Source organism: Cygnus olor, chromosome 6, assembly GCF_009769625.2.
Source record: "Cygnus olor isolate bCygOlo1 chromosome 6, bCygOlo1.pri.v2, whole genome shotgun sequence".
Taxonomy (NCBI): Eukaryota; Metazoa; Chordata; class Aves; order Anseriformes; family Anatidae; genus Cygnus; species Cygnus olor.
The window spans coordinates 27,025,373-27,038,652 of record NC_049174.1 but is presented as its reverse complement, the minus strand read 5'-3'; the positions used below and the strand labels follow the sequence as shown (position 1 = coordinate 27,038,652).

The window sequence follows — 13,280 nt, the reverse complement described above, 5'->3', positions numbered from 1 at the left end:
TCACTGCCTGACTTTGAAAGATCAAGACCAAGATGAAAATGTTTGCGAATAACTAGTGTCCACCATGGTGTGAGCATGAGCTCCACGCCAGGAAGATGCTAAACTCCAGTTTGTGGAGCAGTATGTGTGTCCTGTACTTTTCTTCCTTCCGTAGAGAGAATGAGAAGGCCCTGCCATCTAGGTCTTCAAGCTAGGTGAACTTTTCTGATCCAGTTTCTGCTTCCCTAGAGAACTCATTTGAGTTCTTCAGCCATTTCATTTCTGTACATTGGAGGAAGGCCTGAATCACCATCTGCAACTGGTCGATGGTGTTGGTTGGTTGGAGTGGAGCGAAAATCATCAGTGTTACAGCAACAACCATGCTGGGTCGGTGGGTTGTGTCCATCGAAGGACAATTAATGTTTGCTTGGTCCTAAAGGGTTTTGAGGGCAGATTTTCTGCTTGTTCACTGTGGTGAATTTGCTGCTTTCTGTCTGGTTTAAGGCAGTGATGAGGAAGGAAGAAACTGTTGGTGTTGATCAGCAAAGAGAACAAAAAGAGGGAGAAAACAGGAGGCTTTATGGGAACAGCTCTTTGTTCCTGTAAATCATGGTGGTTTCTGGTGCTAAACTGTGGCTTGTTGAGTTAAGAGAGTCCTAACACACTGTTAAATGGTTTCTTGTGGACTGGAGTACATATTTGTAAGCTGAACAGTCTTATTTTGTGCACTCGTGTTGGTATGCTTAGGAAAGGAGTCTGTGCTAACCTTCACTGTGTCTTGTTTGATTTGTCATTTGTTGAAATCCTGGTAAAAGTGTGTCAGAGTGTTATTTCTGTGGTGTAGATAAACCGTTTTAAAAAAAAATAACATTTTATAAAACATTCTTTAATGCAGCTCACAAGTGAATAACCACTGTAAAGTCTCAGCTGGAGTTACTGGTTGTGTAGCTGCACTGTTAAAGATTTCTTAAATCTGATTTTCACATTGTTACAGCTACTAAGGTGATGGACTTTTAGATGGTGTCAATAGGGCATAACATATTATTTGTGAAATATGATGTTGTTGGCTCAGATCACTGATACGGAGGCTGAGTTACCTGGTCCCGTCTGTTCGGGGTTTCTTCTGCCTTTTAGATTTGAGAAGTTAGAAGGTAGAGTGGAAGCAGCTTCTTCATGAGTTGTCAGACATGTACATTCTTGTTGGACTTTTTGCTTTGGAGTTCGAATGCTTGCAACACCGTTTTTCATGATTTTATTGTTGAAAGTCATGAGTTCAGCTTGTAGCTGGTGTGTTTACCTGGTGTCTTTATCCTTTCTTGGTTTGTTGTATTGGTTTATCAAAACTAAGAGAAATTTGCTGTAATTAAGCATGAAAATGACATTGCAGTTCTGAAGTCATAGTGACTGGAATAAAGTCAAAACTGATACTTTTTGCAAGGATGGATTTTCATCAAAAAGATTTATTTATTTATTTATTTATTTTTTGTCTTGAGTTATGTGGTCTTGTTGAAAGAGCTGCAGACCTACTTAGAAAAGCAAAATATGCCAGTAAGTTTCGGGGCAGTCGCTCAGGACGTTGACTGCAGGCAGTGGGAAGAAGGCTGAACTACAAAGTCCCAGCCCCTCCTGATTCGCTGGCTTGAATCCTGGTCTTCCACTTTCCCACAAGAGCCTAAGTATCTAAGCTGTTAACTGTTTAGGAAGGGATTTATCATTTACTTGTGACACCTATTCTTTTGTGTATACAGATGTCTGTTGTGACCCAGGCAAGTTCTCTACTGTATTTGCAGCTGGGATAATTGTTGTCCTCTCCTAAATTCTCCTTTATTCATTGGTACACACCTACACGTATCACCAAAATTAGGAAGCAAACTTGTGAACATTTTTGAAGTTATTTTTATAATCAGTTTTGAGAATATTTTACTAATTTTTAAGGTATTTTAATTTATTATTTCTATATATTTTCTACTTCAGTTATGAAACTTTGTTTGCTTACACCCTTATCAAAGGAAGTAGAAATAGTTGGCTGAATGTGTAATTAAGTGAATTACAGGCCTTGATTCTGCAAAGTTTTTAAGAATATAACTGCTACCGTTGGAGAGAACTAACAGCATACTGAGAGCATGCACGTAAGCTCTTTGCTGGACAGCAGTTGCAGGACAATTAGAAACTCGGTTTTGAAAAGTGAAAGTAACATTTCAACTCGCGTGTTTGTTTATCAGCACTTAGCCCAAGATACAGACTTGTGTTGATCCCGATTCCTTACTTGGAAAATAAGAACTGTTTGTCTCTTCATACTAAATACATAAATACAATCAAATTGACCTAGGTGGAAGGTTCAGTATTTCGACAAACCTTTACCTATTCATACTGTAATACAAAGCAATGCTAATATTTTTATCACTACATTTTCTTGTCTAATACTTATGCACTGAACACACAGGCCTTGCAGAATAATGCATCAAAGTCTTTGTGTGTTTGCTGTGTTCATGTTTGTCTGCATTTTTGGTGTAAGATTTTTTTTGCTGTTTTGCACTGAAATTACTTAATTACCTCTGATATTGGGAGCTTATTAGCCATGATGCACATCAATTATAAAGCTTTTTGAAGTGAAAATGCTGTTCTGAATCTTTTTTTAAAAATAGAAAAACAAGAAAAAGGAGACAACAACTTAGGGAGGGAGTGGACAATAGACAATAAGTAAAGGACTGACTTTCTTGGGATAAGGTTGTGTTGTAATTTGTAAGGCAGTATTGGATTCCGTGAATTTAGTACTTTTTTTTTTTTTTTGGTATGTAATGGAAATTTTAACAATGAACTCATTATGTGTTGACTTTCTTCAGAGTACTGTGTTCTTGCCTTTGAATTTTTTGATTTTTTTTTTTGTAATTGTATGTTGTTTTTGTTTTGCCTAAAGACTCCGTGTGGACAGTAATGACCGCACGTTTCCGATTGCCTGCTGGCAGAACCTACAATGTACGAGCATCTGAGCTGGCACGAGACAGGCAGCATACAGAGGTGGTCTGCAACATTCTTCTCCTGGATAACACTGTACAAGCTTTCAGAGTTAATGTAAGTAATTTGATTATTGCAATGTCACTGGGCTGGCTTTCCTTTGCTCCATTAGTGTGGCTAGAGTTTGACTTCCAAAGCAGCGTTAAGTGTGGAATAAAATGGGAAGCTATGTTCAGACGGGCATGCTTGTACTTGTACGTACTGAGTCACTGTGGACTTAGTCATTCTGGCATCCTCTATGGTACTAACATCTTAATTTCAAAATTCAATATATAAAGAATAGTTTATTTCTAGTAATTTTCTTCACAGACCGAGTGCTGTGTAGCGAAAATGGAGGCCAACTTTGCCACTCAGTGGAATGAGAAGCAAGCTTTTGTTTCAGCCAGTTCTGTTTTTGTCATTTTGAGCATGAGTATAAAAGTAACTCTTATTTTGACTGTGTAACTAAATATGTTCAATCATGTGGATGGTTATTATTGGGTTACAGTTACCATGTTAAAGTATCCCTTTGCGTTTTGCTTTTCTGGCATTGTGTTCTCTTCTTGTTCTGTGATTTCCCTTGCTTAAACACGCTACCTCCTAATGGCAGGAAGGAAAATAAGAAAATTCATGTTGAATGCTGAGGGCTGTTACTAGGAAAAGTTACTTTTATAAATGAGCCTGGAATTTCACAGGAAAACGTTAGAGCATTTAAAATGATCATTTTGTGAGAGGAATCTGAACTCAACAGGAAAGAAGCAGTGGGGTCTGCTGGGGGTAAAAGCAGAACTCAGCTTTCACTTTATAGCTGTAGAACTGGTAACTTCTGTGGAGAAAAATGGTAAACAACACGGTGGTAAAAGTTACAGGTGGCATGATTCAGTGGATGAAGTGACGGAGTAGCTTGATACCAGGTAAGGCTGTGGGACTTCATCAAGAAGGCGAGGGAGAAACTGACGCAGTTTTCAAATCTGTGTGAGCAAGTTTAATTTGGACCATCTGAAAAAGTTCCAATATTTGATAATTATGTTGAATTCTGATGTCCACTGTTCAGTTAGGATAATGATAAATTTGCATGTTTTGGGGAAGATTTGTGAGAGTGATTGCATTCCTTCGTAATCAGGTTATTTGAGCTTCTGCAGCCTCCAGGTCTCTGAGTAACAGAATCTGTTACCTAGCAAAAATGCCCAAGGATCCAGTGTCTAGTGGATTAAGATTTAGAATGTAGACTTAGAGGTTATTTTGCATAGTAGTGTAGAGGATCCTTCCAACTATAATAGTAAATTGTTCAATCGGGATAAAAGGTTTTAGGAACGTTCTCTTAAGATATTTTTATAGTTGATTCGTGAGCTATTTCAGAAGAGTAACGTGGACTTCACTATTCTGAACTCTTGAAAAGTTAAGGGTGGGAATCTTACATGATGGGGTAGGCAGAGGTATGACTGACAAAGATTTTAATGTATCATCCTCAAGTCTCATCTCCTTTCTGGGGTAACCTCTCCTGTACCCTTTTTTCCTACAATATTTCATTGCCTTTCTGTATCTCTCATCATCTTATTCTTGCTAACGGTTTCCTGGTCTCTATTGCCTGCTGAAAAATAGTGTATTCAGGATGTGGTTGAAGACAAAGCAATAAAGGTGCATGAGAAATTGTAAATATGTTCTTTGCTTTCAGGTGCTTAAGTTTGCAAGACAGGTGTTTGAATGGAAGTTTGTTTTTTTTTTTTAAATAAAAGTTTTTTAAAATAAGGAATAATTGTTGTACAACAGTTATGGGCAGTGATGCTTCTTTTTTAATCCAGATATCCAAAAGCTTTGTCTCTTAAGAGAATGCTAGTGCCTGTGTAGAGAACAAGCAGTCATAAATCCCTAAATATCTATTCTGGCTCTGCTGAGAAGTGTGTAATATATTCTTCCTACCATCCTAGTGTATTAAATATTTTAGTTGCCCAGATCACTATTTATTGCTTATATAGACCAGCCTGAAAGTTTTGTCTATTAAAACTGAGATTAGGGACTAAAAAGTTCCTTGGTGCTCAACCTTTTGATCCCATGTTTTAGCCTTAATCTATGTGTTGTTTTTTTTCCTATTTTTCAAATATGAGGAGTTATGACAATTCTTAAGTAACCTATCATAGGAAATGTATGCAAACCTACATGGTATACAGGTTTTCAGGGTTTATAGCTGTGTTTTACTTTATTGTGGTTGACACAATATTTGGCAATAAATATTAATGGAATTATTTTCAGAATAGGAAGAACAAAGATAACATCAAGTAAATTAGCACGGTTTCTTTCTCCTGGGGATTGCCATAGGTATTCTGTATGCTAATGGTTGTAAAGCTTAATCACCTGAAGTATGCAGTGCTGTATTAATAAAAATGTATTCAAATGATATTTCTCCTCCAGTAGCAAAATACTGATCACAGGCAATGTCTCTTGATAATTTATACGACATGTTTTATGTTCACATTTCAACCAGCCTCTTCCATTGATCTGCAAAATTTCTTTGTGCTCAACATTGCATTGTGTAGAGCATAACAAATCAAATAAAATAATCCCTGCGGCCTGTAGTTAGCCATAGGTTATTTTGGTTGCAGGCAGAATAATCCGTTGGAACTAACCTGTACATATGTCTGAAGAGTAGAAATTTTCTTTGTAAAATGCCCTGCTTACCAAGTGCAGAAGTCCTGCTTCCAGGTTGGAAAGCATGTGGTGTAAAAGGCAGAGCTGGAAGAAGCGAGAATGACTTGAGTTAATGATTTGCATAAACCTGCTTCTTCAAGATCAAATTATTTTGATTTATTTAGTTGTTTAAATACCTTGTCTCTTTTCTGTGCCAGCTGACTTTGCAGTATTTCCTGAAAGCCAGTACAAAGAGATCACCCTAGAAAACTAAAGCAACATAGATGGGATGAGTTGTTCTGTGAGCAAGGCTAGCAAGTTAGTCGTCACCAACAAATGCTTCGCTTCATCTCAGAATCCTTCTCACGCAAGTAAAAAACTCAATAACTGATTGGAGAGGTGACATTCTCTAATAAGTTAATCTTTGCCATCATTTGATTTCTTTTGAAAGAAAGAAAAAGTAAATCTCCCATTGCAAAACATCTTTTAAAAGAAAAAGGTTTTAAAAGCTCATTTAAGCTATAGAATAAAAGAAGGCAGCGGTGCAGTTCTGCCTGTTTGTGGAATGGGTTTCCTTGTTGCAACAGAATTACGCCAGTGAGCTGAGAGGAAGGGTTTCAGTGCTGTCCTTAGCAAAGTAAGAGCACAAGCACTCAATCTGTGTGCAGCAGGACTCGTCTGATGCCCCTGTGGCTCTGCTGCAGTCCTGGGAAGGCCCAGTACCTGCCATTCATGCTTCTGCCAAGAGAAGTCCAAATCTGGCATGGCAGCGATAATATCTCCTGGTGTTTGTTGTAAATGCATCCTGTTGTGTTGGCCAGCTAGAAAACCAGAATGTCAGTTATATAAATTGGGAAGGCAGTGATTATAATTGGTAAGGAGGCATTAAAGCTAGGTAAGTGTGGATGTTTTGATAATTTTTCAAAGGAGGGTGTTTGTAACCAGGTAACAATCCTTTTGTGATTAAAATTGCCATGTGGGTATCATGTACGTGGTACTGGATGTTAGCCACTGGGTGGTAGATTGCAGCTTATATACTGATGTCTAGTGTTGATTTCTTCTGAAATGCCAAAATACAAGACATTTGACTTTAATGATTATTAATAGTGTGTATGCATAAAATTCTAATATTCTTAGCAAAAATGTTGCTATGTTTTGTATCCAGCAACTCAGTAATAAAGTTCTTTCTAGCTGACTTCACACTCAATTGAGAAATAGCTAATTGCAGTGGGTAGTTTTATATTAGTTTTTATTGTCCATTTATTTTTCCATTATTCTCTCTTTTAAGAAGAAATAGTAATGTTTATCTTCAGAAATAAAGCACATTTCTTTTTATGCTAGACCACATACATTGGTTTTGATTTTTTATTTAAAAAAGGCAAAAATAGATACTTGTCGTGCCTTCTTTTCTTCTTTTTTTTTTTTTTTTTAATTTATGGCAGCTATTCAGTGGCTGTGGTAGTATTACAAATATTTTGGACCTTTCACAACAAACAGGATTTTGACCTTCACCTGCTCTGGCAGGCTGCAACTTCATTATATAAATATTGAAGATGGGTTAAACTGAGGTCTGGTTTTACTAGATGCTTATCTTTATTTTGCACTGAGAGTAAAACATTGTGATCAAAACAAATGCTTCATGTTGAAACTCGTCTCCTCTTACCAAACTTGCTGCTCTGTTTCAGGAGAAATACCTCTTCACTATGCATTCTGCCTTCTAGCAGGACCTCCATTCATGGTCCATCTTCCTTGCTGTCATGAAATGACATTTTGTACTTATAAATTCAAATGGATCAGCACATTCTAAGCTTACAGTATTTTTTTTGTATATTCGTTTATTTATATATTTAAGAAACTATAAATTCTTGGGTTTAAATATTAAATAAAAAAAGTACAGAACTGATAACCTGCATGCTATTTGAAGAGGTAGCGTGCCAGCTGTAGTAAATGTAAGTTTGAACTGGGGTTCCAAACCTCTCCCTTTTTTTGATCATTACTCTCATAACTTTGTAGACTTAAATCAGAACTCAAACTTAGGGAAAAATGCCAAGAAGCAATTAGTGTTGCTATGTAATTTTAAAATTAGTTTAGTTTGTTGAAAAAATTGTACTGATTACTGGTTTATTTCAATATATATCAGAAACTCCTAATTTAGTAAGATGAAAGTAACTATTTTTGGAATTGTACATAAAAAATGCCTTATACACTTCTGCTGTCATGTACTTATTATGTTAACATCTGTGGGTTTTAGCTTGTTCCTGTTTATTGGAGATGAATTTTCTTTAGTAGTGAACCTTTTAATAATGTTGAAACCTACTCACTGTTAGGTTTTGTTAAACTTTAAGAAATCTTTTCCCCTGATTTTGTTTGAAAATAAGATAATTTTTCATAGTAAATATAGCAACTCACAAGTCACTTTTACTTAGCCAGATAAATGAATATACATGCCTTATACATGAATACACCTGAAATACATATCTTAGGTAACTTCAACTTAAATAGGCAGAGCTACAGTTATGATTATCCTGCTGGCATCATTTCAGACACAATTGGTTGATAACTATTCTCTGTTTTTTTAATTATTCCAAAATAAATTATCAAATTTCTTAGAACTTTTAGCCCCCAAATAAAAGGTTTAGACTGATTTTACTCAGCTTCAGTGTAACTTCAACTGAACAACAAAAAAAATTGATAGTATGCTGTTTGATGTAAACAAATGTCAGAATATGATTTGTAGAGTTTCCCTTGTTTATAGATATCAAGTAAAACCTTCTGACCTTTTAGCTATATATTTCAGATATAGCTGCTGTGAAAGTAACCTATTTTATAATATCTTATGAGGAGCAAGGTCATTTGTGAGCAGAACAGGAGTCTTCTGTTTCTGTTATTTTTCAAAATATTGCCTACAGTAAACAAGGCAAGATGTATCTGAAATTGACTACAGCATCAATAATACTTGGCACCTAGAACATCATTAGAAGCTTGCTTGGTGCCAAAGAAGTAGAAAATCTGAGTGGAAAATGTGTTAATCATATCTTTGAGCATGTTGTTTGACAGTTTTGCTTGCAGAATTTTTCCTCATCTTTTGTGCTTCAAGAAGCTACTGATACTTCATAACTTCTTTGGGAAAATCCTTCAGATTTCACCAAGTGTATTTATGGAGTCTAGTCAGAATGTCACACTTAGCCTTTAAATTATGTGTTGGCAATATTTTCAGGTTAGGCAAAAAATTGCTAGGTACCCACAACCACACAGATTCTTTTTATATCGTGTTGTGGGTAAGAGTTGTCTCTGCAGTAAAAATCAAGTTTGTCCACCTGTCTATGAAAAGAAATGTTACTGTTCAGTTTATTTGAATTAGTTAAAGTATCTTTAAGAGAACATATTTAAATGACACTGCTTCTCAGCTGGGTATTTGTCTGCTTAAGCTGTCTGTGCCATTTAACTGTGGAAGCATTTTCAATATGCTGGTTCATTTAGATTCAGGAAAAGATTTTCAGATCAAGAAGTAAGAATAACCTGTGCAGGCCTGAAAAACTTTCTAGATTCGGTGACCCAAATGACACTAGAAAGTCCTTTGTCAAATCCTCTTTTCTCCTTTCTTTTTGCTTTCCAGTAATCCTTTTAAATATCAAGTTTGGTTAATGAATGGCTTTCAGAAATAATCATGTAGCAAGCTGAGAAGTGAGAAGTTCTTACTGTCAGAAAATGACAAAGAGGAAAAATAATTCCTTACATATGTTTCAAAAGAGAGATAGAGCTTGTTTAAAAATAGTGCTGCTGGGATGGTCTTTGTGATGTTTATAATTTAGACTGCTAGATCACATCTGAAAGTATGGGCTTCACCTGCGTGAACTTTGTGTGTCCAGTTATATATTTGTTCATTAAACAGTGTATACATGTATTTGTTCTCTGCAGAAACATGATCAGGGACAAGTTCTATTGGATATAGTCTTCAAGCATCTCGATTTGACAGAGAGAGATTACTTTGGTTTACAGTTGGCTGATGAATCCACTGATAACCCTGTAAGTTGGATCTGTTTTATAAATCATACTGTTTTCATTCATTTAATATATATAAGGATCATGTTTTATTGCTTAGAGGATACTTAATTGTTAAAATTTTAATTTGTTTCTTTTGATAGATCAGATTTTCTACAGGAATGCTGTAGGTTTTTGATTTGATAGATTTAATGCACGTTGCAGTGCATTGAAAAGTACTATGTATTTTTCTCTAGAAAAAAAAGATGCTTCTTGGCTTTTTGAAATACAGTTTTGATTTGCTCACCTGGACAACTTTATTCTAATATGTGGAACAAAATTAATATCTTGAGAGTGGAGAAAGGATTAAAAAAATATAAATATATATTTATTTCTCACCTGCTTGAACCAGAAGTTCTTCTTTTACAACATTGCAATAATGATAGCAAAATATTTAACGTTAATATTTATTTAAATATTAGAACATTTTAGTCGTTTTACTTTTTTTTTACTGCTGAATTTACCTAAAGAAGAATATAAATGATACCATAAAGTGTGCTGTCTTCTCACATGAGAGATGCTCTTCAATCTTGTTGGTTGAGCTTGTTTTCAGAATGTTCTCGAAAGAGTGATTTCATGAATAAAGAACACATGAATATTTTATTTGCTCCTTAAGCCATTTTTTTTAATGCACCAATTTGAATACATGGTTATTTGATGGACTTGAGAATAGTATTTTCATTGATTAATTTGGTAGATGAGAGGCATAGAATTAGAATACTATTTCTACTAGAAGGTGGAGAAGAATTAAGAAACAGAATTAGGGAGATACACTGGTAGGGGAGAACAGTGACAGAAGTAGGGAAATAGTAATATATGTGTGGTAGAAACACTGGAGGCTGGCATAATGAACAAATCAGATCAAGTGAATTAATTAAATGGCAATTGTGAAAACTATCCAAGTTAATTATATGGTAATAATCAGCATTCAAGCAGCATGTTAAAGTAGATGAAGGTTGAAACGGGAAGAAAGATGGGTGATGTTTGGGTTGTGAAAAATGGAGAGCTTAATCAGTGTTTAAGCTTCCCACTAGCACAAGGAGTGCATTTGGTGGTGCTCTTTGAGTGTTTCATCTTTTTTCAGGGTTGGATGAAGTTACCTGAGTCTAACTCAACCGTGAATTTTTGTCATTGTGGGAGGTGTTTTTTGTTTTTGGGAGATGTTTTTGTTTTTTAAACTGGTCTATTTTAATCTCTGCCACGAGGAAAAAAAAATAACCAATGCATCCATGGGAAATGCTGCTTGTAGACCTTTGAGCAGCACTCCATGAAGAGTTACTAGCTGTTTTTAAACAAGTAGAAGTACAAAGTTTACTACTTAAATATATTTGTGAGAAAGGAATATTTGGAATTAAGTCTGTTTTTAAGTGGTTAAACCTTCCAGAGATTTGCACTCAGCCCCCTGCACTCATCCAAACCACAGGGTCTTCTGTTTTAAACATCGGTCTTCTGCCGTTAAGAGTCCTTTCTTTGTACTATGTAAACATGCCCGTTATCCTGAATTCAAGAGGCATTTCTGTAGCTTATGATGTATTGCTTGTGTAGATTTAGTAAGGTATTAAATAGGATTTGAAGAGTTTACTTTGATCAAAGTGATTGCATGATTGAAATGGAAATGTAGCTCTTGAAGTACAGCTCTGCTTCAGCTAGCATTATTTCAGTTAAATTTGAATTGGCTATTACATTTCCATGCCCTATAAGCAATATTATGTGTGGCTGCAAAACTTAAATAAATAAATACAAGTGAGCCCAGGTATCAGTAGCATTGTATTCCCTCCCCCAAATGGGGGATTCTAATGAATGTTTTCTCTTGAAGTGGAAATAGGGGACTCCAGAAGTGATGGAGTTTAGAAGAGCATCACTGTGATCTGGGGCACTGTAAAGAGTCAGTATCACCTTATAGTTACAAGTAAAACGATGAGACTTGTGCTCATGAAATCATACGTTAAAGGGACGTTGCCTGTTTTGTTTTATCTAGTTAGTGGATGGCATGGTCATCATCAGTTGGGATAACAAGCAACATTTTGGGTGTGTTTTGATTATCCTGTAAGGTGTTTTCCTTTCTAGCCAAGACACTTTGTAAGTCTTTAAATCGTGTTTCATGTTGTTCACGATATGTCAGCAGCTGTCGGCTCATCACCATAACAGATGAAGAAAGAGACTCCTCTAAAATTAAGTTTTGGTAGTAGTTGATGTGCTTTAATTGCAAGGAAATTCCATAGCACTGAAACTTTATAAATCAGATTGTAATTCACCAGTAGAAACATTCATGTTTACTGCTTCTGGAATGCTTCTTGAAGGCTTTTTTTACATCTCTCAAGTGTTCAATACTTGTTTTGAAGTGCAATTTAACAAGATATTGCTCCTTATAATACGGTTCTTTACCGAATTCCTGTTATATTCGTGTCAGACTGATGGGGTCTAAACCTGTCTCCCAACTTTTGTGTCAGTCATTTTTATTCACAAAATGTGCAGACTGTAAGTGACCCAGTAAAGTGTTAATTGGTAACGGAGGTCAATTTCAGAAGGCAATGAAACCTTTGGTTAGTGTAGATTTGGGCTACTGTTGTTCTACCATGAAGGGCAATCCCTCAAAGCAGGAGTACCTTTTATACCTGACTAAAAGGTTTGGATTTTTTTTTTTTACACTTCTTGTAGAAGAGGAAGTAAAGTCATAATGCTGCCATCATTTTTCTTGCGCTTGAGTGGTGGACTTCTTCCACAGTGCTTTCTTCTCCAGGGCAAATAATTTTTAATTTTTTTATTATTTTTCTGATAACATTAGGGTACTAGTATGAATAGAGCAACGTAGCACACTGTAGATATTTAATGGAGCTTTCTTTTGTAACTTCGTATACGGTTCTGTTAAGACATTAGCAGGACGGCCATAATTTAATTTTATCATTCTAAACTTTGTTTCAAGGCTGAAAAGCCAAAGTCATGCTGTAGAAAAACCTGAATTATTTTTCAACTTTGATTAAAATGCCTTTAATTTAACACCATTGAATATTTTATTCAACATTTAGAAACTTAGTGTTTTTCATTCACACTTATCTGCCATTTCAAAGCTTAGAACTCTAAACGTTTTTTTTAGTTTATCTGGCTGGAAGTAGTTGAACACAGCACTGTAATAGATACTAATGGTTAAGAGTTATTCCAAAAGAAGAGTGACTTCACAGATAGTTGATATAAGCACATGCCTTAACAGCTTAATATTCTTTCTAAAATATTTGGCTTTTCAGCAACCATCTACTTGTCATCAAAATATGTCAGAGCTAAATAAAATTTTTACAACTATTAGTTGTCTAAGCTGAAGATTTATGGGTTTGATTAATTCCGGGTTTTGATATCAGCTTACTTTTACACTTTGCTCATTTGTGCAAAGGAAACAGATTGGATTGTCAAATACTGTGGTTACATGTGTAATAACACACTGGAATATTACTAAGATACTGAAATGCTGCAGGACACAAAACTGATGGGGAAAAAAGAGAATTCTGCTAATTGAGTGTGAAACCTCTATCACTGTGCCTAAATGGGAATTGCATAAACTGCCCAAGCTTTATGTATTTGTATAAAGCTAATGTCCTAGCACAAATCAACACAGGAAGCATTAATGCTGCCTACAGCGGAGTGCTGTG

The 13,280-nt window shown here is 35.6% G+C and overlaps 1 protein-coding gene across 10 annotated transcripts in view; it reads left to right on the top strand.

Moving 5' to 3' along the window:
- The window catches only part of PTPN4 (protein tyrosine phosphatase non-receptor type 4), a 113,670-nt gene that overhangs the window by 37,241 nt on the left and 63,149 nt on the right, over positions 1 to 13,280 (top strand). For all 10 annotated transcript variants that reach the window (XR_005820930.1, XM_040561079.1, XM_040561075.1 and 7 more), the window contains 2 exons: positions 2,897 to 3,051; positions 9,517 to 9,624. Coding sequence is in view for 9 of the 10 variants with exons in the window: in XM_040561079.1 (XP_040417013.1) it covers positions 2,914 to 3,051; positions 9,517 to 9,624 (246 nt within the window). In the remaining variant the exon portion in view is untranslated. The remainder of the gene's footprint in view (positions 1 to 2,896; positions 3,052 to 9,516; positions 9,625 to 13,280) is intronic.